This window comes from Hydra viridissima, unplaced genomic scaffold, assembly GCF_058129835.1.
Source record: "Hydra viridissima isolate aposymbiotic clone 2 unplaced genomic scaffold, HvirCarnegie_v1 scaffold_3, whole genome shotgun sequence".
Taxonomy (NCBI): Eukaryota; Metazoa; Cnidaria; class Hydrozoa; order Anthoathecata; family Hydridae; genus Hydra; species Hydra viridissima.
This window is the reverse complement of record NW_028324302.1, coordinates 4,650,008-4,677,500: the sequence shown is the minus strand read 5'-3', so window position 1 is coordinate 4,677,500 and position 27,493 is coordinate 4,650,008. Positions and strand designations below refer to the sequence as shown.

The 27,493-nt window shown below is 27.1% G+C and overlaps 3 protein-coding genes across 6 annotated transcripts; all 3 read left to right on the top strand.

Moving 5' to 3' along the window:
• The first annotated feature begins 3,310 nt into the window (after positions 1-3,310).
• LOC145202505 (NADH dehydrogenase [ubiquinone] 1 alpha subcomplex assembly factor 3-like) lies at positions 3,311-3,910 on the top strand. The gene has a single exon (XM_080075474.2). The coding sequence runs from the start codon at positions 3,364-3,366 to the stop codon at positions 3,889-3,891; it is 528 nt and encodes a 175-aa protein (XP_079931600.2). The 5' UTR covers positions 3,311-3,363; the 3' UTR covers positions 3,892-3,910.
• Positions 3,911-4,253: 343 nt separating this feature from the next.
• On the top strand, positions 4,254-26,167 carry LOC145202575 (polyphosphoinositide phosphatase-like). 4 transcript variants are annotated; one of them, XM_090083497.1, is made up of 27 exons: positions 4,378-4,504; positions 5,951-6,049; positions 6,348-6,480; positions 7,169-7,223; positions 7,559-7,666; positions 7,919-7,969; positions 9,551-9,990; positions 10,699-10,799; positions 11,016-11,141; positions 11,380-11,422; positions 13,518-13,615; positions 13,711-13,844; positions 13,932-13,977; positions 16,221-16,291; positions 16,368-16,422; positions 16,683-16,772; positions 16,909-16,967; positions 17,672-17,746; positions 17,881-17,972; positions 18,254-18,398; positions 18,501-18,559; positions 18,761-18,905; positions 19,111-19,182; positions 19,266-19,422; positions 22,249-22,328; positions 22,523-22,603; positions 24,320-26,167. In XM_090083497.1, the coding sequence occupies exons 1-27, from the start codon at positions 4,436-4,438 to the stop codon at positions 24,495-24,497; spliced, it is 2,862 nt and encodes a 953-aa protein (XP_089939623.1). In that variant the 5' UTR covers positions 4,378-4,435; the 3' UTR covers positions 24,498-26,167. The 4 variants fall into 4 exon arrangements, with proteins under 4 accessions (XP_089939626.1, XP_089939623.1, XP_089939624.1 ...); XM_090083499.1 differs by having other exon boundaries at positions 4,389-4,504; positions 9,551-9,973; XM_090083498.1 differs by lacking the exon at positions 7,919-7,969.
• On the top strand, positions 25,130-26,167 carry LOC149890683 (C-X-C chemokine receptor type 2-like). Its single transcript, XM_090083527.1, has one exon. The coding sequence runs from the start codon at positions 25,130-25,132 to the stop codon at positions 26,135-26,137; it is 1,008 nt and encodes a 335-aa protein (XP_089939653.1). The 3' UTR covers positions 26,138-26,167.
• Positions 26,168-27,493: the final 1,326 nt, after the last annotated feature.

Below are 27,493 nucleotides of genomic sequence, written 5' to 3'. Positions count from 1 at the left end.
TATATAATCACGGATTATTACGGGGGCGAATAGATACTCTCACCCTCATGAAATACTTTTTATAGAGATTACATTATTCATCATAACAATCTTTCATTAAAAAAAGGCAGCTGGACTTTTTTTAATAAAAGATTGTTATGATGAATAATGTAATCTCTATAAAAAGTATTTCATAAGTTGTATTTTTTTGTTGAAAGTTTGATGGCATTTAATACTGTGAAATTTCTAAATTAGTTTGTCTCTAATTATATATGGTAGTTGTTTTTCTTCTAGAGACCCCATCAAATCAAAAGTTTTATCTCTAAAGTTTTTTGAAAACTTTACGCTTCCTTTTGGTTACAAAATAATTTATTTGACACCTGTTATGAAATTATTTTCAAATCATGATCTTCTGGGGTCAATTTTAAAAAAGCTATGACTTGTAACACTACAAATTTCATGAAAAAATTGTTTAACAATTTAATAACGACTTTTTTGTTGATTTTTTTTTTCGCTTCATACGAGAAAGCTTGCTTAAATACATAAGTAATACATTTTATAACATCAAGCCTTGATACGCATATCTTTTTACACTTGGGAAATAACTTTTCGATCAAAAATGCAATAACGTTTTCCCCCCGCATTTGCCTCAATCATGACTGTGGTACAAAGTACGTCAAAACTTACAAATTAAATTAAATATTTATGAAAAAAAAGATAAAACAGCAACCGCATTTTTTTTTCGTAAAAGAATATGAAAAACCTACTGTTAGCCCCCAGCTTTTATAAAATTGCAGTTACGAAATATCTCATTATTTTATTTAGTTTCACGACTTGATTTTTTATTACACAAGCTGTGTATTACGTTTTAATGTTAACACTATTTACTTCTAGTTTTTTGGTTGAAATAATATTGTTCTTTTTTTTGTATATACAAATTTTACGTAAAATACTTATTCTCTCTTTTTCTAAAAAAAATAAGATACGAAAAGAGAAGAAAAAGGGTTTTTTGAATGTTTTAAAAACGCTTGATATGGTATCTAGAGAATAATTAAAAACTTTTAAAATATTTAGGAATTTTGCACTCATTAACAACGCTGAATTGGTCTATGTATACTAGACTAATAGTCTAAACTTCCATACAATACTTAGCGTTCTAAATACGTCACCAATTTTGTGTCTGAACAATTTAAACATTGTTTTAAAAAGTTTAAATGAGGTGTCCAGTGCCGGTTTATTAGGAAGACAACTACGAATTATATAAAACGATGTAATAGAAAGTTAGCTGATAACTCTGTTAACAGGAAATCTTTTAAACAAAAGGTTTTTTTTTTAAAATTATATATTGGTATCTGGTTTTTCAGATTGATATTCATTTGACATTTATAGTAATTTAGCTCGGGTTAATTGCAAATTAAACGGGGCAAAAGATTTTTTTGTTTATTTTTTTGCTTATGTAAATGATCTAATAAGATATTAAATTTTTTGTTTCAAACTTTGATAAGTCATGACTCTGTCTCCTGCCTCTTTTCCACAAATTGAAAATGAAGTTTCTATTACAAGCTTAATACTCTTTTCCACTGCCTGAGTATGGCAAGTTAACTTCAAAATGTCAAAATTATCAGGATTGTTTAGTGTAATATTTTCTATATCTCCTTTACAAATATGTTTAGTCAATGGTGAGTTATTAGCATTAGCCAACTGCCAATCAATTATATCAGTGCAGACTTCAGTATTGAGTTCAGCTTTGCATTTTGAACACTCAAATAGTGTCCTGATTATCATTAAATTCTCTACATTTAAAAGTTGACTGTAAACCTAATTCCTAAATATGCTATTGTTTATCAGTTAATTTTTCCAACAAAATACTTTCAGGCTAAATAATGAATTTCTTTGTAATACTTGATATACTATATTTTTTGTGCTTTTTAAGTAAGTCATGGGAATTCCTGATGGTTCCAAAGAAATGCTTTGATCCTTACTTACTGCTATATATTTCAATTTTATCTTACTGCTATATATTTCAATTTTATCTTACTGCTATATATTTCAATTTTATCTTACTGCTATATATTTCAATTTTATCTTAGACTAACTGGAGAAGTATATATTGATCACATATTTAGCTAAAGTTTTCAGCTCTTTTTTTCTCAGCAGTTTTTTTTATAACTATATATAACCTTTGGATTCTGATAGTGGTTGTAAACCAAAGAAATGGGACAATTTCCAATAATTATGCAGAGATAAAGGTACTAATATATTACTTATCAAATCCCATTACATAGATCAAAGAGATAGTTCTGATCTGTACTCAATTCATTTGGATTAATAAGCAGCAATCCACTTCAATTGGTTCAAATGCAATGACAAACAACTCACAACTTTCCAGCATTTTCCCAATTGTATTTACATTCTTTACCATATATTTATGACAGTACTATTGGGCCCAATAGCCTGAAGATGTTTTGAAACAGGTTATGTTTTAGAAACTAAGACATGTTTTTTTTGAAACTTTTATACTCTTATTTATAGTTTTATATTTTTCATTAGGATTGAGGTTCCTCCTAATGAAATTATAACGCTGTAAATAAGAAAATCAATTTGGAAATATTTCTAATCATAGTTACTAACTAGTTACCTCAAAAGACATCTTTTGGAATTTTTAAAAAAATATATATTCACTACTAATAGATATACTCTATATAATGATGCATAAATTGAGATGTTTTAAGAGTTGACTTCCTATTTAAAACTGAAAAGAGTAATTTAATGTTTTTTAACCAATGTACAAGTGGAGGTGTATTTTCCACAGATTAGTATATTTGTTTTCTTATGTTACTGAGGAATATTTTGACCCATTCTTAATGGCCCCTCAACTTATACACTGTACAGCATATTATGTTGTATTATTATTGTTATTGCTATTAGCAGTAATAGTGATCTGTTCTTTTTCACTCTGATTGTATATTTTTAAATGTTTTATCATTATTACTAATTACCAAAACAGAACATCACTTTTTAAAATAAAATATTTTAAATATCAAATAAAATTCTTTCATTTTTTTGAAGAATTACACATTGGTACTCTTATTTAGTGCCATGGTTTTTTTAAAAATGCGATTGTTCTTATGTAATCCAAGGAGCAAAGTTTAGTGACCAAAACATTTGCAATTTCTGTATAATTTAAATACACTTAAAACTGACTTTTTAAATTACATTAGTTCAAACCAAGATCGTTGTCATTAATTACTTTTGATTAATTTTGATTTTAAAATTATTTTAGAATATTTTTTTAAATATAAATCTAATAAAAAACCAAGAATTATGTTTATTTTGATTTATTGAACTTTATTCCATTAACATTTTTGTATTTAGATACCAAAAATGAATCGACCTCATTACATGTGTAGTTTACTTATACAGTTATTTAGAAAAAGGTATACTGTACCAATAATAAGATGCAACTCTAAGTCCTCTGGGTATGTAGTGCAACCAACAACAATGAAAATTACAAAATATGATCCAACTAAAGAAAGTGTTGATGATATTCCTCTGTTTATAACAAAGTATAATACTAAGGGGTTTACAATTCAGGGTAATAAAGCATTTGGACCTGTTGCTATTCTGCCAAAAAGCTATTTTTCTTGGAAAATAAAGTCTCCTAGTGATATTAATGTGGAAAGTCTACAACTATTTACAGTGATAGAACCAAGAATTGAGATACTGGTTATTGGGACAGGTGAAAAAGTTTCTCAGTTATCAAAAGATGTTAAAATGTACCTAAAAAAATATAATATCTTATATGAAGTACTGGATACTGCCAATGCTTGTGCTACATATAATTTTTTGCTAGAAGAATCACGAGTTACTGGTGCTCTTCTTATTCCACCTGAGCATATACCTTTAGTTTAAAAAGTGTTGATATTTGAAATTCTTGTTTTGCATTTTCTTTTTGAACTGGTCAACCACCTGTGTCTTTAAATTGTTTGTTTTTTAGATAATAAAACTGCCCTAAGTAATTTCTTCAAGGATAATAACTATTTGCTTGAGAAATTTATTTTTTTATTATTATATTTATTTTAAATAATGTCAATATAAAGAAGGCTATGAAAAATGCTGGCTACAAATTTTGATTGTACAAAAATGTTTGTCTTTTTTTTTTTTCTTTTTAATATTTTAAAGTTTAAAACCCTAAAGCGTTAAACAACTCCAATAGTAAATGTATGAAAAAGTTGTTTGCAGGGTTTAGGATGCCAGTGATAAATTGTTAATCACACTATACTCTCATGTTAAGTTTGTTGTGGAACACTCCAGATACATTATAAGGATTAATACGCTAAGTTGGATGATTTATTTCTGTGCTTGTTTTAGTGTAAAGTCAACAGCCAATGTTTTTTTCTTTCTGTAAATGTTAATTTGCTTTGTTAGTGAAAAATAGTTAAAAAAAAGTTATCAAATGCTATCATATGATGTTGTTCATCCTATCTGTTGTACTCAGAAGATTGCTGTTTATGAAACAAAATCTGTAGGTTTGTTAAAAATGGTTGATTTTGAACTTAATAGTAGTTTTCTTTAAAATGGTTGATTTTGAACTTAAAAATTTACAAAAATAAAAGCTGTAATACCTTGCCGCATTCCAAATGAATTAAAACTAAAAAGTTTGAGATCTTAAGCTTTATTTTAGAAATTCTTTTAGAACTTAACTACACACACACACACACACACACACACACACACACACACACACACACACACACACACACACACACACACACACACACACACACACACACACACACACACACACATACACACACATATATATATTATGAATTTAAAAGCACAAGGTGTGGAGTTTTTGGAAGTAGAAGGTCAGGTGTTAAATGTTAAATAACCTTAGCCATAAACCAAACATGGTGCTAGCCATAGGAATATGGAACTTGAAGTTGTTTACTGATCATCCAAGCTATTCAATACTAAGCTGAATAAAGTATAAATAAGTAATCTTGAAAAAACAAATATTCATCAAAACTAATTTAAAGAAGTGACAGAACTTAGAAAGGCAGGAATTACACTTAAAGATTTAGTTTTATACTAATATCTTAAATATTTAACTAAATATTTATGGTAAAACTTACCTTGATTGTTAAGTGTTCTGCAATCTTTGATGCTGACTTTCTATTGAAACTTATTCTGTAATGTAATAAATTATAAAGTAGTGGTTTGTTGGTTATCTTTTTCAAAAACTAAATCAAAGATATCTTATTATTTTGCTTTGATAAACCAGGTTCTGATTTGGCTTCTTTGTTAGGCGTATGTTGAATTTTAACTTAAAGCTGAACTAAATCAAAACTAAACTTATTTTATCTTTAATTTATTTTGTTTTATGTTGGAATTGAGGCAAAAAAATGAAATGGTAGTTTTTATAATACTTAATGAGTAAATTTACTAGTCTTTTATTAAAATAAACCCTCAACAACCCAACATTATTTATATAAGTTGTTTTTGGAAGCAGCAGCCAAACAACTTTATTTTCAGCACTGCATCAGTGGCCAACCATTTAAAGAATTTTTTAAAATTTAGATGTGTTTTTGGTGATTTAATAATTTTTTATTTTATGATTAAAACGTAATGGCTTAATATCCCACATCAAAACCTAACACAAAACATTTTGGTACTTTTTGACATGGTGTTTAAACCAAATGTCTAATTAATTTAAAATAAGCGTTTAAATGCATTGCTCAAAACCTTATGACTTAAGTTTAAATGCCATGAAATGCCACTACAGTATATGAATTACAAGAGTAAAAGTAAAAGTATTTATGAGTAAAAATATGCACTGATTTTAGCTTTTACTGTCAAGTCTGGATTATAAGATGTCTTAAGTTTATGTTGATTGTAATCTGTAAGCATATGATTTGATCAAAGTGCATATAAATGAATTGTTCAGATTCTGTAAAACATTTTCTAGCGATTTTACTTAGTCGGATCAAATAATTCTCAGTCAAGATTTCGGATTTTGAAGATTGATCGTACTGAGCCTCTAGAAATAAATGTCATTGATGACAAGGTGAGAAAATGCTTTCTTTTTTTTTATTTTTTTTTATTGGATAGTGCCAATTTTAAAAAAGCAAACAACAGTTTTTGATAAAACATAGTTCAATAATAGACTTTCATAATAAAAGAAAGAAGATAAGATAAATTTTTTGGTATTTTTTCATATTATTTATTCGTACTGTTATTTATTTTTAGTATTTCTTATGTGTTTTAGTTTCTTTTTCTGCCCAAAATAAAAAGATTGTTAACTCCTTCTTTTAATGGTATGTTATGTTTTTAACTATGAAATATTTTACACTTTTCACACAAAGGTTGAATACAATGATAAAGAGATTAGAGAGTTACTCAAAAGAATTGATGTTGGAAATCGACCTAAGGCTAACAAGTCTTATGAAAAGAGTACCACAGGCCTAACATTGCGATGTTCAGCATTTGGATTATTGGGTACTCACATTTGCATTTTTTTCTAATATGACTATTAAATTATTGTAGAAAAAAAATGTAAAATGAAATTTGGCTGCCATTAAATGTAATCAAATATTGAAATAAGATTTTGCAACAGATTAAAGGAATTTTAAACGTATTCTTTGTAATTACACTTTTGTCACTATATTTTTCTTTTTTACTGAAAAAAATTTAGTGTAGACTAGACTAGAGCTCTAGTATTTCTTAAAACAACATGGCAATAAATTGTTTTTTCCATTAATATAACTTTTTGGGCACCCAAAAGTTTTTCTAAGAAACTTTAAAACTTGTTAAGATTTATAGAAATTAGCAAGTGCAAGTAGTAAACAATTATGTTTTTTCTTTTCATTGAAAATTTCTGCAAATTTTTATAAACTCTCATGTAATTGAATGAAAATCTTGTTTAGAAAACTCTTTTTTTTAAGTAAAGTTTATTTCTGAAAACTTTGTTTCTTCTATAACTTTCTTTTAGCAACTTCAAATTAGTTATAGAAGGTCGTTTGCATTTTTTTTTTTTCTTTTTTTTAATTAGATTTTAATTTTGTAATTAGATTTTAATTTCTTGAAATCTTAAGATAAATCTTTTGAGAAAAATGTAATAAGATTCCTGTAAACTTGAGAAAAATATATTTAACAAACTAGATTGCTTAGTTAATTTTTTCTGTAGGGCTAATCAGATTTTTGGAGGGTTATTATCTTATACTGATTACAAAGCGCAGAAGGTGAGTTTAAAATGTTCACTTAATTTCCTAAAATTCTGCAATCAGAAGATATGATAGCTTATGGTTTACCTTTAAACGGTTTCTGTACAAACTTGCTTTTCTCAAAATTTATTGATTTTGATAGAAATAAGGAAGTTACTTAGAAGTAATTGATAAGCATATCAAACATCCTTTAAATATGAAACATCCACTGCAATATGAAATCATAAAAAATATGATGTTGATCAGAATATAAGTTTTAGCAATAATTAAAGTTGCTTTTAACTAAAAGTTAGTTAAAGCTAACTAAAGATTAGAATCTATTTTATTTTATCTTGAAGATTTTTTTTAAACAGAGTTGCTCTTATTGGAGGACATGCCATTTACAAAATTGATGATACAGCTATTCTTCCGATTGCTAATGAACAAGCTAGATCAAAAATGGGAAATCCTGATGAGCAAAAGTAATCAGCATTATTTTTCACTTCTGTTTTGATTTAAGTTTGTCTCAAATACTTGCAACCTCATTGGATCCTCCATCTTCTCAGTTGAATACTATTTACTTTTTTTTTCTACTTTGAAGTATTGATATCACAAATGAGATTTACTAGATTTTTGTAAAAATCTTCTGCACTCTTTTTTACAAATCTTCTGCACTCTTTTGTAAAAAAAATTATCTTTTTTATTAAAAAAAAATATCATTTATTTCTTTTTAGATATTTGCGTATTTTCCAAAATGTGGATTTGGCCAGTAATTTTTACTTTAGGTATTTAATTTGTTTATCATTTGTGATAAAAATAGAAAGTAGAAAAAAAATTGGTATTTTTCATCATTTTTTTAAATCAATTTGAGATAGGAAAACATTTATTTACAGCTAAACATTTTTAATTATCACAATCTTTCTTGAAGAATTTATTATTGACCTCATTTTATCTTATTGTTTACCTGTAGAATTTTTACAAGATTCAGCAGGGAAATTTTGCATTCTATGATAATAAAGAATGCAAAGTTTGAAATGAATTACATCAATTTTTGATGCTGTGATATTTTTAGCAGATTATTTTAATCTACATGTAGTATATGATTTTTTAAATTGCATAATAGTGCACAAATATTATTAAGATGGCAGGAAAATGATTAATAGTTGTATAAATAGTGAATGTTTAGACAACATTAATTTTTAGTTGACTTTCAACTGTCTGTTAAAAAATGATTGATTAGAAATAATATCATTAATATAATTAAGAAAATTTGTATAATTAATTTTAAATATTTCAAAAACAACCTGCATCTGAAATCTAAGCTCTGTGTTTGGTATTTGATATTTTAAAAGATTGGAATTCTCTATTGGTATTTCAAAGTTATGTGGTATAATTTTTGTAATTAAAATGTTATGAAAAATTGGAACTTTTAATTTTTTTAAATTTCAATCAAAGCTATCAATATTTTGATAACCTTTAGTTTCTATTCAATAATTTTCTTGTTGTAATCCAGTCACAAATACAAAACATATATTGTATTCAAAAATATCTGTAGATATCAATAAATATCAAAACTTACATCCAGAATTATCCCCATAAATCCATTCTTTGGCTAACTCTTTCATGTCAGGGTGTTTTTCCAAAAACATTCTAAACATATCTGAAACATCAAGTTTTGAGCCAGGTGTGTTTTTTTCTATTTCTGTTCTGGACTTTTGCAAGCAGTGAAAGAACCAATGTTGTTAAATGGCATAACAAATGATGTGATCAAATTTTTAATTTTTATGCTTTCCTCTTAAGTCTAGAGGTGCTTCAAAGATTAAAACTTTTTTTCTAAGATGCGACTCTTTAATGCCATGCCATTCACAAAAAGCATTTCTGCAAACACTTATAAGAGAGTAAGCACTTGTATTGTGTAGCTGTAACTACTATGGTATTTAATGAATATATATACTTTGCATAAATTTGTTCTGATAATACCAAACCTTTTTGAAATCTTTACAAAAATTGAATTTTATGATTAAATCTCTAAGGGAATTCCAAAATTCAAAATTGGTTTGCAACAAAATGGTACAAGATTATATTTTATCTTTATTCTATTATCTTCCTAATCTCTTATTAATAAATTGTGTTAATCAGAGCTAATATAAAGTATTTTTCATATTACTGTGTTTCTCAAGGTAAAATGTAAAATGTATTGTAGGCTTTTTTTAAGAAAGATCACCTGTTGCATGTGTGATAAATTTCATAAATTCCAAACAGGCTGAAAAATCAGTTACTTAAATAACTGTTTAAATAAAAAAGATTGTTCTAATAAAATTTTAAAAAATCAGACTGAAAAGATTATTTAATTTTTCTCTTTTTAGCTATAGCTACGATGTAACTCGATCACTTCAGTACAATTTAGCCCCTTACTATGGACTGCCGAAGAAGTTTTGTGATTATGCAGAGGAGGAAGATGTGTTAAAGTTGAATGAAGATAGTAAATCCTCATGTCAGCGGGATCTTAATAACGAAGATGTAGCAGAAGATGCAAAAGACCTAAATTTTGATGAAATGTTCAATTTTTCATCAAAGTTTTTTAAAAACAACGAAGGAATGGAGTTGTCATCACTTTCAGCAAACATTATTCCTGACATGGTGTCTTTGAAAAAGAATGAAAAAAAGAAAAAGTTTAAAACAAAAGTCTTTCGTGGAATTCCTACAGAAAAATTTGTTTGGAATTCCTATATTTTAGAAGAGCTTAAAGATAAGGTTCATCCAGACTGGTTGCTCAACATAATTCATGGGTTTGTTGGACAATCAAGTATCTATTCACTAGCTATTAGTTTGTATTGTTGCAAAATCATTTTACAATTCAAACTCATTATCTTTCTTTCATTTACACTTCTGTAATAAATAATTTTAATGTAATTAATATTAGATTTTTAATGAATTTTAAGCACATTAATAATCTTATTCTTAAAAATGTTTTAAATCTAAAACTTTCTATTTTAAATTTTTTTTTTTTCTTTACTTGATTTAATTTGCTTTAACTATGAAAGTTATTCTGATATTCTGGCTTTGACACCTAAAAATAAAAATAAAATTGTTGTAAGTTTAAGTCAGAATATTTGATGAAATGAAACAAGATTGATAATATCTTGTTTTTATAATCCCATTTATGTGTTTTTTTTTGGTCATTTATTTTAATTCCAAGATAAAGTTCATAATGTTTAATAATTATTATATTTTTTTGATCACCTTTTTGTTTAAACTAAATATGTGCACTCAGTATGCACTTTTAACCAGAAAAAGTTATGCAGGTTTCATTAGTATTAAACGAATTCTTGGGTAAAAGTTTTACTGCTTCTAAATGTAATAATTCAAAACAGAATAAATTCTAAGCAGAAATTAAACATTAAGAGATTTTCCATCTGGCTGAACCTGATTACAATTGTGTCTGGTTGAAAAGCATATTCAGTGAAAAAGTTTATGCTTAAATAGACTATTTAGTTTTTAAATTGTTAAATAGATATTTGTGTTTATGGCAAGCCTCTCTATGTCACTCTAATTGCAAGGCGATCCAACAAATTTGCTGGAACTCGTTTTTTAAAAAGAGGTTCAAATGATGAGGTATTTTATTTTTGAATTAATTTTGTATTTACCAGAAATGATTATTAGGTTCTACAAACCTCTTTATAAGTTCTTCATAATGCTAACTTGTTTCAAGAAATTAAATACAGAGAAATAAATTTAGCTCAGAAAATTTCGATAGAATTTTTCTATTTGAGTTTTTTTTTACTTTAAAAAAAACAAGGAAGTTGAAAGAAAATAAAATATGTTTTTCAGGGCTTTGTTGCAAATGATGTTGAAACTGAGCAAATTTGTCATGATGCATCCACAATATCTTTGAGAAGTGGTCGTTATACATCTTATGTTCAGCTGAGAGGATCAGTTCCTTCATTCTGGTCCCAAGTATGTTATTTAAAAAAACAAAAAGATGCAGCTATGCCTTTTTTTTTGTTAAATTATTTGCTGATTATGTTTTTTTTTGTGTTTTTTTTTAAGTGTTTGCTAATTTTATCTAATCATGTTTTCATTAATATTTGAACCATGTTTTATTTGCAACAGTTTGTAGCATCAGGTATACATATTTTAGATAATACTACACTTTATTGTATTATTATAGAAAAGATTGTATTTTATATTTTAGGATACTACTCAAGGTAGAATAACACCAAAGCCTCAAATTCTTGGTATGTTTAATTTTATTTATTGTATGTAATTCGTATTTTATTTAGCTCTGTTACACAGTTGAAATTCAAAAGTAAATCAAGTAAGGTTATTCATGGACGTATAAGAGATGGACATGTAACTCATTGATTTACATCAAAAAGGCTGCAGAAATCAGCAAGCCATGCAAGTTTCCAACAAACTCTAAATTTTCCCCTGTCAACAAAAAAATCTATTAAAATGGCTGCCCACAGTTTTAAAACAGAAACTCTGATCATATGGTATTGGTTTAAATTTTTATAGCATTTGTTTAACAAGACTGTTCAGGGTAAAGTAGCTACTTCACGTGTTGACAAATTACTAAACAAATTACACCAAGGTAAAGGAAATTAGTTGTCGGCATGAACAGATTTTATCATTTTTTCAAGAAGAATGTTTGTAAATTTTGGAACTTTTTTCATGTAAACAAAGTCTGTCAATGATAAAAAAAGACCTGTAAGAATAATTTTAAAATGACTAAAAAAAGTATAGCGAAATATAAAAAAGCTTAGATAAAATTTTTTGTCAAGATTTGGTTTTATTCAATTCCTTGGTCCTTCATTCACCAGCCTTAATTTTGTGTATTTTTGTGACTACTCTATAAGCTCCATAATATATATTCCACTATGCATTATCTTTTTTAGCAGGTGTATTTTCTAATGGGCTTTTTTATAATTCATTAGATAAAGCAAAACCTTTCATAAAGTTTTAAAATTTTTTCCGATATGTCGCCATTTTTTGCCTCGACTACTCTGTAAGCTCCATAATATATATTCCACTATGCATTATTTTTTTATAGGTGTATTTTCTAATGGGCTTTTTTATAATTCATTTGATAAAGCAAAACCTTTTAAAAAGTTATTAAAGTTTATAATTATCTTGCAAAAATTATCTTGTTTTTGTTATTCATATTTCATATATTATTTCATTTATCAAAAAAAGCACCTAATAACCCTTTTTTTTTTTGTAAAATAAAAATTAGTTTATATATAGCTGGTAAATCATATTATGTTAATATTAGATATTTAGTTATTCTTGTGGTTTGCCATAAATTGGCTTTGGTAAGTTCTTTAAAACTTTGACAATATATTTTTTTCTTTATTTTATTTACATTCACTTTATGTATAAGTTACTTATCCTTAACTGTATATATTTCTGTTGTTAAACATAAAAATAGAAAATTCTATGAAATTCATAAACTGGAAGTCTACAGCAATATAGTAGATAGATTAGTTCCCTGGACATGAAACCATTGTGCTCTAGGCTACAAAATTAGTTGATATTTTGTATTATTAGTTATATACTAAAGTAGTTAATGTACTAAAGTAGTTAAGTAAATGATCTCAATTTCTATATTATCGTCAGCCTTATTTCTTAAAATAATGTCTATATAAAATGAAGCTTAAAACTTGGTTCTATTGCTGTTATCTTTAACAACTAAAAGGAAGTTGATGTGACTGGTTAGACAGGACCAAATGTTTTCGACGAATCAGACTTTAATATAATTTAATTTCTATTGTTTATAACAAAAGATTTGTAACAGTAAGCAACAAGCATGGTTCGCAAAAAAAACAATATCGTTGCATGTCCATCTCTTATACGTCCTTGGGTTATTGAATTTTAAGATGTTTTTTAAGGAAATTTAGTTTTCTGAAGAAGTTGTTTCAATCAGAGACCATTATTCAGATAAAAATTTTCTTCTTTGAACAAGCCAAAGTAATATCTTACAATATTTAAAAAGAGTCAGTGGATGAAAATTCATTTACTTCTTATTTAATTTAGTCTTATTTTAATTTTATTGAAAATGGTATTAATTTAAAAAGACTTTTTAGTTTCTTTAAAGTTGATGGTATTAAACAGCATTTCTTTGTTAATGACTAAAAAAATGCAGTCATTGATGAAAAGTTAAATTTCCAATTCTGATTGGTTGGAGTTAATTGATAAAAAGCTAAGTAAGAGGTTTTAGATTTTTGATACCAATAAATGTGTCAATTAATTATAAAGATTATCTTTTACAAATCCTTTAATGATAATTACTTTAATGTGTCAATGTTTTTAATTGCTACTATTTTGTTTTAGTGGATCGAGCTGATCCTTATTTCGCAGTGACTGCTAGTCATTTTAACTCACTTATGTCTAGATCTGGTGCTCCACTTATTATCCTCAATCTTGTGAAGGTCTCTGATTATTACATCTAAAAAAGTATTTTTTCTTTGTTTTTAAGTCAATTATCTTAGCTAAAAAATCTCCTAATACAGTAGTTCTTGTTCAGATTAAAGAGAAGAAAGCTCATGAGCAAATATTGAGTGGGCTACTAAAAGAGAGCATTGATTATCTAAATCAATTTCTGCCTCCTGAGCATGCCATACGTTACATCCCTTGGGACATGGCAAGAGTTACAAAAAGGTTTTATTTTCTTCTAATGATATTAGAACTTTAAATTGCTTCTAGATTATCATCACAGGTTAATTTAATTTACTTGTTTTCTTACAGTAAAGAAGATAAGGTTATTGAAATTCTTGCAGAAATTGCAGAGAAGGTATTTATCTATGCAATTTCCTTTCTGTATTCATAATCTCAAGAGAATGTTTTTAGAATTCAAGTTTTAGTTGTATTTGTAGCGTAACTCTTTTGTTATTGAGGATTTTCCAAATATTTATGCATAATTTTTTCTCTAATGTCTTTTATTTATCCATTTTAGAACAAATTTTAACTTGATGGGAAAACTAAAACATTTTAAAATCACAACATGCAGTAAACAAAATACAAATACAATTAAAAATTCATTTGTACAACCACTGAAGAGAAAGGCTTATTTTACATTTATTTTGTTTACACACTTTAGTTTGGATTGTGCAATTATAAGCAATTAGTATTAAACATAAGATCTTCTCAAAAAAAAGTAATTCAGAACAAAAAAAAACAGCAATAGACTTTGTCTCAAAAAGTGTTTTTAAATATGTTTTCAAAAATTAAGTTCTTTGCCGAAATTCTCACTTTAAGTTAAAAAATATTAAAACATATATGTATCACTTTAAGTGCTTTCCTTACATTTTGATAAATAATATTTTTATTTGTTACAAGAACAACTTTTGCTTTCAACATTCAAGAAACTTCACAGATATTTGACCTTTTACCTAAAGTAGAAGAATTAAAGTTGGTCTTTGTAATATTTTCTTTTACTCTAAGTCTCATTTTTACAAATTTTTAAATTTGATTTAAATAGCTTAAATTGTTTTCTTCATCTAATGATTACTTGTTTTACTTTTTTAAAAAGTATTTAGTGACAGGTAGCTACAGCATTGGTTATCATCCAAGGTTAATATTTGTATCACCTAGGACTAAGCCATGTTATACCCAGGATCATCATGGTATTTGTTATAAAACATAATAGTTAATAGAAAAAGTAGGAGTTACTTTGGTTATTTTTGTTGACCCTTGCATATATTTCTTGGGTTGAGCTTTTGAGTATGGCTGTATAACTTTAAGGGAACTATTGATATTGATAAATTTTGATCTAAATTTTTACCAAAACTTGATGGTGGGACCATCCACTTAATCATAGCTGTGTTATATAAAATTATTTAAAGGGATTAAGTACTTCTCTCTCTCAAAAAGATATTCTTTTGGAATAGGACTTTTTTGCCCAATTTATTTTGTATTACTATTAACTCTAGTTTTCTTGTTTCAGAATACCCATGATTTGACAAAATTTAGTTATTAAAGCCATAATTTAATAGTAAAAATATTTTTTTCTGCCTCAAATGTTAATTGTTATTGATTTTTAAGTTCCAGCAATATAGTCATCATTTTATTATTTCATTTTTATTATTATTTTTCCTCCATTTGCTTTATGTCCTGATGAAATCAATTTCCCTTATCACTTAAGTGACAACAATTCTTTAAATGTAATTTTTTTTTATGATTTCTTTAAATGATTGCAGAAAAAAATGGAGTTTTCTCTTCCTTACACTGATTTGTTTTTTTTAATAGAATTTTTTGAGCAATTTGTAATTATCATCTTTGTTTGTAATTATTACCTTTCTTAGAAAGTTTTCTTATTTCAAAAATACCAATCTTTAACTTTTCTATACTTAGGTGTCAGTAAAAGATTGACTTATTTATTATAAGGAGGTATCATACTTGTCCTATGCTTTCACTAGCTGTTTTGTAAAATTCAGTTTAATGTGCAAGTGAGATTATCTTTTCCTTGATACCAATGATGCCAATTCTTGTACCAAGTGTCTGTTGGCAAATATCCAAAGGAAATTCTTACAAATGGTGTGATATGTCCTAATTACCAAGTTTCACTCCATTTATGCTTTTTAAGCTTGTGTAAAAAATTCATTAATATGTATTCTGTTACCAGCTTTAGGTTCACCACATATACCAAAAATGATCTTATATTACTGAAAACAAAAAAGAAACATTTGCTGCTATCAAAGGCTAAAAACCAAAAGTTTTAAAAACTGAAAGTTTTATAACTCAATACTCATTAAAAGTAATATTTTTAAGCATTTGAGAAATTAAACACCAGCACAAACAATTATAAAAGCTTAATCTTGTATGTATTCTGTGTAAAAGTGTATGTCATTTTTTGCAATTGTAGAAATAATTCAGCCTGATGCTTTTGATGTTTATTTTGTTACTTTAATTTATAAACTTTTTAATATTTCTTATTTTAAATTTAAAATTTTTTTAGTGACTAATTTTTATACTTCATTTGTATCGTTTGAATTTTAAATAGTAATTTTTTTAGTTTAAATAAATTTTCTTTGGTAGGTGATGAAAGAGACAGGTTTCTTTCACAGTGGTCCACAAATCTACTGTAATGATTTGAGGAAGCATCCCAGGTTTGTTTGATACAACTTTCATACTTAAAAAATAATAACCAAAAATATTTAATTTAATTTTACTGTGTGACCTTAGTTTTTTAGGGATGAAGGGCTTCGGCTATACTGATGAACATCCTGGATTAAGACAGGTATTTCAATTCCATATTGTTTAATCGGCTATATTGGGTTCTTTTACAAATTTTAATGGGTTTCAAGAGTGGATGTTTAAAAAAACAATCCAAAAAGTGATATTACAATCTTTTACTAAGTTAAATCTATGTATTAAGTTCAATATTCTGAAAGATTACGACACCACTCTCATGTTAGTTGATGCCAGAGACCCTTGATAAAGTTGTAAATTACTTGATCTGTTGTTATTGCCTATCTAAACAGGTGTTCTTTAATGTAGACTGGCATTCTGCGTGTAAATTGCGTGGATTGTCTTGATAGGACTAACACTGCTCAGTTTATGGTTGGTAAATGCGCACTAGGTTTCCAGGTTGACATTTTGAATTTTTTTTGTCTGTTTTACTTTATAGGCATCTGGTTTTTTGTCTTGAATTTTTTTTTTTGAATTTTTTTATTTTTAATATGGTTTTTGTTTCTTTTCAAATAATTACAATTTTCATTTACAGTTATATGCATTAGGAGTTGTTGAAAGTCCTATATTACAATTTGACTCAGATGCAGTGAGGTAGGTTCATTTTAAAAACCTTGAGATTTTATTTATTTATGACAAAGTTGTGAAATATATTCTTTCTTGTTTCTCATTGGTAGCTGGAAAATTGTTTCTTTACTGATATTTTAAATTTTTATTAAATTTATGTTTCTTCACTTTTCTAATGTTATTTTTCATAAATGCCTTTAATGATATCTATGTATCTAAATGTTATAAATGTGGTTTTGATGATTTTAATATTAATGGTGAAAGAAAATGAATAATAATGTTATTTATAAAGTTTTAAATATTGATGATTAAAGTTGCTAAAAATGATTAATTTGCATATACTTTATTGAAATATTAATTTGATAAAAGATATGAATAAAATGAAAGCTGCACTTGATTTATAACTATTAAGTGTTTTCTTAAAAATCACATGAATGGACAGTTTTCTATTAAAATCATTTTCTATAAAAAGATATTTTAAGAAAAGTCAAGAGTTAATTTTCTTCCTCAAACTCTAAAAAATGGTGTTTGCAAACCTCAATAAAAATTTGCATACACTTTTCATTCTTTGTTGTGTGATATTGGTTGATATTTTAAAGTTATTGTTGATTCTTTAAATTTGTTTAAAAATAAAGGGTGGTCTTATTTAAAGTATATGTGGTTTGTAATTAATTCTTTGAGTTCATTTTTGTAGCTGTTTTTAAAGTTTTTTCTCTTTTCACACTTTTAAGAATTTTTGAAGAACTATTTGAAGCTCATGGAGATACTCTTGCTCTGCAGTATGGTGGGTCACAGATGGTGCATAGGTAAATTTATTGTTAAAAAAGGAAATATGTATGCACAATCTTATTTTCATTAACATTCAGTAGTACGTTACAAAATATGTATAAATAAGTTTCTTAAGTTTCAGGTCTTTTATTTTTGATTTGTTTTTTTATAGAATACGCACTTATCGAAAAATTGCTCCTTGGACATCATATTCAAGAGACATAATGCAAACTGTATCTAGATACTACAGCAACGCTTTTACAGGTATTTGATCTTTGTGTATTTTAAAAATGTTGCTTCTGATTCTCATTGATGTTTTTATTCATTTTAAAAGTAACTTTTTATTTTTAAAAATTGCAAGTGTAGCAAAAAAAAAAAAGTATATAACTTTTAGGTTTATAAGTAAAATAATAATTGTATAATTTTAAGTAAGTTTTAAGTGAAATACAGTAAAACAGTTTTTCTAGTCATTTAAAAAATTTTATATAGTTGTTTAAGGTAATTAGTTATTTTTTATTTTATTTGTTTTATTTATTTTTAATTAGACACAGATAAGCAGCAAGCTATTAATCTTTTTCTTGGTACATACACACCCAGTGAAAAGCTTCAAAACATATGGGACATGGCTACTGATTATTACTTACATCACAGCAGTACAACAAATTTGGATACTTTTACTGTTCGTCCAAGGTACTTTTAAACTACTTTTCCTGATGTTTTTACAATTTATTTAGGTGAAATTTAAAAAATTATAAAAATATTTTTTGCTTTTTTTTCTGTTGCTTTATATAGTTATACAAAATGGTGGCAAGATGAAGTTCTTAATTCTTTGCCATTTGCTTGGGATGAAGGTGAGAAATGAATGATTTTTTTGAAAAGGGTTCAAATAATTAGCTTTTTATTAGATTTATATTTGTTTTTTACTAATTTCTTCAAAGTTATTTCAACTTTAGATCTAAAATAATTTCTTTTTCAGAATTATTTAAATTTTTGAATTACGTTCTTGATGGCAGTGGTGTTTTTTAGATTTAAATTTTTAATTTTAAATTTAGTGGCCAAAAGTTATGTCATTGAAAATGATGAAAGCATTTTTTGTGATGATGAGGAGATGTTGGATTTATTTGCAGAGTATTACCGACCATCTGAGTTGACTGAGTTAGATCATTTATATGCAAAAACAATGCCAACTTCAACCAAGTAAGAGAAATTATGCCTATGTAAAATTTTTTATTTTGTTTGTTATAATGTCTAGGTCATTGGTATAAAATATCCTAAAGTTATATTTAGTAACATAAGCACTAAAAGCATTTAATGTTTAACTTTGGACATATAAACATGTATTTGAACATATGAACATGTATGAGATTTATGAAAACATAAGTTAATGTAAAGTTTTTTTTAGAGATTTTATGCCTCCCAGTTCAACTGATCCAAGTCCATTTGTTGTTAGAGCTCGTGGCAGAACTCAGGACGAGTATGAATTTCTATGGTTTAGTAAAAGGATTTTTTCTAACTCTAAGTACTTTTATTTATTTTTTACCAATACCATTATTATAGATCGCAACAGGTAAGTCATCGTAACGTCATTGGGGGCCAGCCGCTATCACCAAATGAAACTAGTGAGGAAGATTCAAGTTCAGATGATGATAAAGTTGGTGTTCAATCTCCATTTAAACTTGTTCCTAGAGACCCATTGATAACAGATATGCTTGGGGTAAAAAGAATTTTCTTTTTTTTTTTAAATGTAACTTCGTTTTCCAAGAACTTTTCAAAGAATTTTTTCATTGAAGAAAAAAAGATCTGTTTCAATAGTATCAATCAGACGTTTTTATAGGTTTGGCATTTAGTTATTGCTGATTGATTTAAATGTAAAAAACTAGTTAATTACTAAGTATTAAGTTAACAAAAAAAAAATACACGAAACAAACAATTCTCTCCAGCTTATTCAGATACACAATTTTCTAACAGCAAAATTCAAAATATGTTGTATTTTTAACTGCAGTTTGTTATAGTTTTTGAGATCTACTAGCAATTATAAAGCTATGTGCGATCACCACTCTGAGAATAAAATTTAAAAATACCACAGTTCTAACTCCAGTTTTCCATTTGATGAAAAAAACTCTGCTCAAGAAGATTTTTTTTGCTACTTTAACAAAACTTACTGATCCTCAGAGATTTCGGCACATTTCTTTTCTCTTTACTGTTTTTTTTTCTAGCACGTCAGACGAGGTTGTTTAAACAGTATATTTTTTTTTAAAATGTTGCAAGTACATGCTGACTGATTAGCGCAAAAATAACATATGGTGTCAGAATTGCCTATCATCTTTATTTCGGCTGTAAAATCAGCGATAAGGATAACCTATGGGTATTTCATATGTTGTGCTGTTTCTATATTGTATGTTGTACTGTTTTGAATTCTAAGTGAAAAACTGGAATATTCATTCAGTCACAGATCTATTAGCTTTGATGTGTTTTCCAGAACACATCAAAACTTATAAATCTATGACTGAATGAAAAATTTTTGATATAAAATTCAGTTTTCACATCAAAACTCAATCTTCTAGAACTGGTTTCATAGGAGTTGTTCAAGAATGTTGTTCATAATTTCCTGGGCAATCATAAGGTAGACAATTGTCTTGTTAGTTCAAGATATGATGGAGATCGAAAAATGTCGCATATCTTCGAAAATTCATTTCCAACACTCACGCTTGTCCTTCTTTTCAGATAACTTAGGGGCTGTAAGCGATGAACATGGTGAAAGATTTCACCAGGGAATCAGAACTATGGAAGAGAGATGTCAGGGTCGTTCTAATCCTCTTAAGTTGGGGGATTGCTGTTGGTTTCTTCTAAGAGAAACAGCTGCCAATCACAAGCGCAAGATTTATGAAGCATATCTAAATAGTATGTTATCTTTAGTAAAACTTTTGCGTTTAACTTCAGATTCTAACGTGCCAGTACAATTTTGACTTTGAAATCAGCATAGTCGATTGATTCAAGAACCCATAGATATGTCGGAGTAGCACACAAGTTTTTTATTTGTTGTCTAAAGTAATTGCGTAGTGAAAAATATTGGCGATTGTTAGAATTATAGACAATAGTGCATGCTAAATTACTATTATGCTGAAAGTCTCATTGATTATATTAAGCAATACACTAGCATTATGAAATTTCAAGAAAGGTTGAATAGTTTGTTTCAGATGTTTTACTCTGGTTTCCATGAAACCATATTTTATTGGTAATCATAGTAAATATTTGACTGAGAAAATGCCTAGAAACAATAACAAACGAGGGTGAAGTTAGCAATTTATTACTTAAGAGTTTCACGAAAGCGTTAAACATTGTTTTTAAGCGTCGACGTTTTGTTTTTCCGTTAAAAACGAATATGATTATAAAAACGAATATAATTTCCGTTAAAAACGAATATAATGTACCAATTCAAATCAGTCATTTGAAATATATCTACTTTTAAGTAATTTATATATTTAAGTAATAATTTTAAATAATTTTAAGTAATTTATATATTTAGATCTACAAAGTTTTTAGATTCCAAAAAAAAAATAAATGGTGGTCACATTTACATATATGTTGCTTTGTTTCAACCCTTCAAGACGTTACGCGGAATTTCTATTCGATTAAATCTGTTAAACTTATTCTTCAAAAATGTAAACTTGTCATAACCGTAAACTTTTGCTGTTTTAAACGCATTAGAAGTTTTATTTTGATAAACATAAAATTTGATTTGCTTTTAAACAGTGATTTAGAAATTTGTATTTAATTTGTTATCATTCATTGTCTGCTGAAAAATCAAACGCCTTTGCTTAATCGTTTTTCCTTAGATGCTCATTATTTAATTACACTCGCATATTTATTTTTTATAACCATCCTTATACAAAGAATTAAAAATTATTTCGTAGTGTGTACATTTGCAATTTGACATAAACGCAGAAAATTAAATAAATTATTAGTGGCAAATATTTCTAAGCTGAAGTACGTGCGTGCGTGAGAACACGTGTGTTTGATAAAGGTAACGGTGTATATTCAGCATCATACAGTAGAATGAACCTAAGGTATTAGTTTTGCAAAGATATTCTTTTGTTTAAATACTTCCAATAAAAAATCGTAAATTTGAGAAAAGCTACAATAATTTCTTTAAAATATTTAAAAATATACTCTTTCTAGGCGAAATTAGATTAAACAATCAAAATCGTTGGGATAAATTTTGTTAAATCCAAATCTTCTGATTTCCATTAAAAATATTCGAAAAAATGTATTCGAAATATGTGAGGTTGACTTTAACGATTTCTTAAATGTTTTCAAATGTTTTTTTGTTAAAAGTTTTCTTGAAAAATTTGGAATAGGAAAGATAAAGTTTTTTTTTTTTTTACTCTTCTAAGACTTTCTGCTGGAGTTGGCTCGTATTTGTTGAAAAAACATACTGCTAAAGCCTTTCATGAAAAAAATCTTTTGCAACAAAATTCTTAAAAGGAAATTATCTATTAAAATTATTACCTGATTATTAAAAGTGAACATTTTGTTTTAGGATTCATGGTCCGTATCAGTGAACGTATATGGAATGAATATAATGGAACCAATCGGAAAAGACTTAGAGCTCTACAAAAGGTTTTTTCTTTTACTTCTTAATAAATATTCTGATGAAATCAATGCCAAGCGAAAAAAAGATAAGGCATTTCAGTTTATATATCTTTTTGTTTTTTAAACATGTTTATATAAACATATTGCTCGCGCAAACACTAATAACTAGTTTTTGATTCACACAGAAGACCTTGTGTTTACTGGCGATTTCTTTTTCGCAGGTTTGCTGAAATAAGCAACATAACTTGCAGCGCTACAACTTCTAGAAATAGAAGAAATTACAATAAAGGAAATGTGGACTGGTGAGTGCATCTAATGTATAAAGGTTTTTTTCTTTTTATGGAGTATGGATTTGAATGTGTTGAAGATTCGCGGTCGCGTTTTTATTATTACAATAAATGTATTATTATTATTATTATTATTATTATTATTATTATTATTATTATTATTATTATTATTATTATTATTATTATTATTATTATTATTATTATTATTATTATTATTATTATTATTAATTGCGTATTTATAAAAACTGCAATCTTGCTCTTTTATGTGATAAAACTTGAAATATGGGAGGTTCTCTCCAGTTAAATGAGGTTGCCAACGGCAACCTGGCGTTTGCATTAAAATGGTTACGCTATAAATTATTGTAAGTTCGATTTTTTACAAAACTTACATAGAATTTTTTATTTCGTTAGCCATTAATAGAAAAACCTCACACTGAAGTCTAACATTAAAAGCCTAAGTGAATTTTTTCTTTTAGAATAATTTAAACTCAAACCGCATTTAACAAACTGCGTTTGTAATCTGACTTGCATTTTGACTCTTTAAAGAATATTTTACGGCAGTTATCAAAAAAGTCCGTATGCTTAATTTCTATAATAGTTTCTATTTTTAATTGCAACTATTTGATAACTTTAAAAAAAAAAACTCATTTTCTTCTTTTCCTTAATTCTTAAATGATCGGAATTTGACATTTAGTGGATGCGAGACAAGCTTTTTCAGCACGAACAGTGTCGCTAACAAATTGTTACTAAGCTCTTTTTACAAATAAGAGAAATAGCGCTAATTTTTTACTACTTTAGGATCACTTCTAAATTGATCATTTTTTTATTTAATAAATAAATCTCTTTGAAAAATAACTTTGCGCTTGTTTAATAATTCATCAAAAATTGTTTACAATTTTTTCTCTTCGATGGAAATTTTTAGCGCGTCGCACGAAGACTGCTTTTTTTATTTTTTTTATTTTATTAGAAATTTTCTGGCACGTTGAGGTTAAAAAAGTCACTCGCGGTTTTTTATTAGCGTTTTAAAATTGCGTTGCTAACTACAGCTGGAAGCTTAGCAAACACCGATTTGCTGCTAATGATGACACGTAATGCCATATTGTTGACAACACTCCTTTTTAATAGTAAGATGAACCTATTTTGACATATCTAACTCAAGTAATTGCTCTGAGTTAAAAAATATATTGTCATATTTTTATAATTAAAATTTTTCAATGCATTTGTTTCTTTCTTAATACGGGAGAAAAAAAAAGAGTTTTACTGTAAAAGGAGAAAGCAATTCCATGCCCCTTAACAAGCTTCCGCAGTAAACAAAATGTTTTTGTATAATTCATTAAACTCTTATCATTTATGTTTCTAACTGTTTATGTTTCAAATTATTTGTTCCTTAAATTCTTTTATCAACGTAACGTGATCTATTATAACGTTAATCGTGAAAACGAGTGTTGTTTACGTTAAAGATAATTTCCTTTTATATATTTTCTGTTACCGTGTGTTCGCTAGGTTTGTTTTTCAATTTTCTGTTTGAGCCAAACTTTTTTTTTTTTTAAATTAATTATAACTTTTCATACATTGCACATAATTCGCAAACAATTTTATGAGCATGGCAAATAGTATTTGATAAACTGCTAAATGTCCTTCGTTAAACCCTGTTACTAGTATGACGGATGAAAATTATGCGGTTTACACAACATTTCGATTAATTTTTTCTTTTGCATCAATATTACACAGGGAATGCACTAGCCAATTTTCTTCTGGCACCACATTCAATGTGGCACCACCTTGCGTAGAAGACTCATCTAAAGAGTTCTACAAATCATATTGTGAAATAGGACTCAGTGGCCCTTTACAACCGTCTTCCAGTGATGCTGCTATGTATTCTTCATATATAGGCCAAAAGTACTTATAAGCTATACAATGGAGATCACGTTTGGGGTAACATGCAACTTTTAAGTCCAAATCAATATAGCTCGATTTCATAAATTTTTTTTCATTTAACTTCTCTATTTGTATACAGCGGATTAAGATAAAGATTCTGCAATTAGAAAACTTTGAAATTGTATAAATATTCGAAAAAGATTTTATCTTTTTTTTTTTTTGTTTGTTTTGTTCAGACTTTTTTTTTTTTAGTCTTTTTTTTTTTTTTGTTTGCTTTTAAAACTATTTATGATTTTGTTAATATAAAAAGCGGATTAGTAATATTTTTTTAAAATATATTTTTTATATAGTCTGGTTTTTGTTTTAAATTTTCTCTTATTTTTCTTTATGGTGCCGTTGAAAGCATAAAATGTCTTCTAATATTTGACAAGCTGCATTCGAAACAATTGATTTCATCGCATTTAATTGGTTTTTAGGTTTTTTGAATAAAACATTTGTTTATATAAAGTGTGCGTGTTTTCTTTAGAAATGACAAAACCTTACAAATATAGTTTCTTTTCGTAAAAGATCTTAACGTGCCGGATAATCGTATTTATGCCTGTTCTGGTAAGTTTACTACGCAAAGTCGACGTTAGATATTGACCGAATGAAAAAAGCATAAAGATGTTGGATACATCGACTGCAGTGACATTCTTACTGATTCTCGCTGTAGCGGCCATTATTTTGAACTCTTTATGTATATACATAATTAGAGCTACAAAAAGTTTGCGGAACAAACCATCCAGCCTGCTTATACTAAACCTGCTGATAGTGCATTTTTTTCAGGGATTACTTGTTTTGCCTCTATATGCTGCCAAGAAATTCATTATTAAAAGTCTTTTTTGGGCTCGATTTGTCAATAATTCTTTCCGAATAACGTATATGATCACGTTTTATGGCACCGTTCTTGGGGTATTTTGTATTAGTTTAGATCGGTTTTTAGCGACATACTGGCTTAATTTGTATAAACCAAGAGTTACAATGAAACGTGTATGTATCGGCCTATTTCTGTTATGGATATACAATTTCGCGCTGTGTATGATACCTTTTGTTCCTCCCGCTAATAGGACATATAGAAACTCTTCTAAAATAATGTATTTTTATAATCAACAAGACGAGTGGATGATTTTTATGTTGCTTGTTAATACAGCTTTACCGTATATATTAATAGTCATAATTTACACATATATTATTTACAGACTGCGAGTTTTGAGTGCAAACCATACTCGGGCTGGTGAGGGATTAATCAAACAAAATAATACAGTTAAAATGCGCGATAAAGACTTAAAGCGTTATAGACAAGTTGCATACTTAACTTTCGTATTAACTTTGTCGTATGCCATTTTCTGGACACCCTCGTTGATATATTACCCAATGGTAAGTTTTTGCAAGTCGTGTTTTCCGAAAAGATTTCATAATTCAAATCTAGAACAACATCTGGGATTCATGACAAAATATCTAGCCTTTTCTGATGCTGTGGCAGCACCGCTCATCTATTGCTTTTATCACGCAGACTTTCGCAGAGCGCTTATGAAAATTAAAAGTAAGCTATCGCGCCAACCGCAGGCGGACATTCCGCTCACGACACTGAATGACGAGTCGATGACACCAGAGAAGATGTATCATACTTAACTATATTACAGAACACTTAAAAAAGAAAAAGATTTGTAAATGAATTTGAGTAAAATTTATAAAATTATAGTATACTAATTTGTTTCTTTTAAACAGGGGGGGGGGGGGCAAACTTTTTTTGTAAAGGGCCTCAAATGAGTAACAGGATTATTGTAAGGTCCGCATTCGAAAATTGTTTTAACAGAAATCTATAAAAACTAGATGAAATATGATATGGTGGTTTTGTATTCTGCAATCTCTTTTACTGTATATGTTTTAAAAGTTTTACAATATTTATAAAAGAAATATCTTTTACTGTTTTTTAATCGAATAATAGTTTTAAAACGTATTAAAATAGTTATTACATATATATATATATATATATATATATATATATATATATATATATATATATATATATATATATATATATATATATATATATATATATATATATATTATAATAGTTATAAAAAGTATTACAAATAGTTATAGTATAGTAATAGTATAAATGTGATATAATAAAAAAGCGTAACTTAACAAAAAAATTAAAGATAAAAATGTTAAAAGAATATAAATTATTTTTTACTTATATAGTTTACAAACTTTGCTTTATTTTTCCTATTGTCAAATATGTAAGTATGTAAGGGAATTTGTAGTAAGTTAAGAATTTACAAACAGTAAAAATATGGTACACGTAAAAAAAACGGGGTCTTTTGTGTGAATCTAAAACCATCGTGTAAATATTTTGCTCTGTTTTATCGTCTATATTTTTTACTGACGTTAGAGGGGCGCTTGAATAAGCCCAAAAAACCGCAGTTTGCCTGCCTCTCCTATATTATAGAAACTTTTTTTTTAAAAAAAAACGTGGGAAATTTTTAAAATTCTCTAAAGTTCTTTTTTAAGAACATTTTTTTATTGATTTGTTGAGCAAATTTTAAAATGTTTTTTCGTAATTCTGACGGGTTTACAATTAATACAAAGTTTTTGTAATGTTAACACTTTCGCTGCCAACTACGAGAATACTCGTAGTAAGTTGGCATAGTTTAAAATAGCTCGGCAGCGAACGTGTTAAAACGTGTAGATTGACGAAGTCTGCAAAATGGTTTTATACTATATTATTAAATGAGAATTATCTATGAATGTGGATTGAAATACATATTACTTTAAAAATATATATATATTTTTATCTACATCATCATCATCAACATCATCATTATTTTATTATTATTATTATATTGTTATAATTATTATTATTATAATAATTATTATTATTGTTATTATTATTATTATTATTATTATTATTATTATTATTATTACTATTATTATTATTGTTATTATTATTGTTTTTATTGTTATTACTATTATTGTTGTTGT

Coding starts and splice junctions, on each gene's coding strand:
- LOC145202505 (XM_080075474.2), top strand. CDS start 3,364: ATGAATCGACCTCATTACATGTGTAGTTTACTTATACAGTTATTTAGA.
- LOC145202575 (XM_090083497.1), top strand. CDS start 4,436: ATGCTATCATATGATGTTGTTCATCCTATCTGTTGTACTCAGAAGATT. Junction 13,616..13,710: donor TTATCCTCAATCTTGTGAAG/GTCTCTGATTAT, acceptor GTTCTTGTTCAG/ATTAAAGAGAAGAAAGCTCA. Junction 19,183..19,265: donor CGTGGCAGAACTCAGGACGA/GTATGAATTTCT, acceptor CCATTATTATAG/ATCGCAACAGGTAAGTCATC.
- LOC149890683 (XM_090083527.1), top strand. CDS start 25,130: ATGTTGGATACATCGACTGCAGTGACATTCTTACTGATTCTCGCTGTA.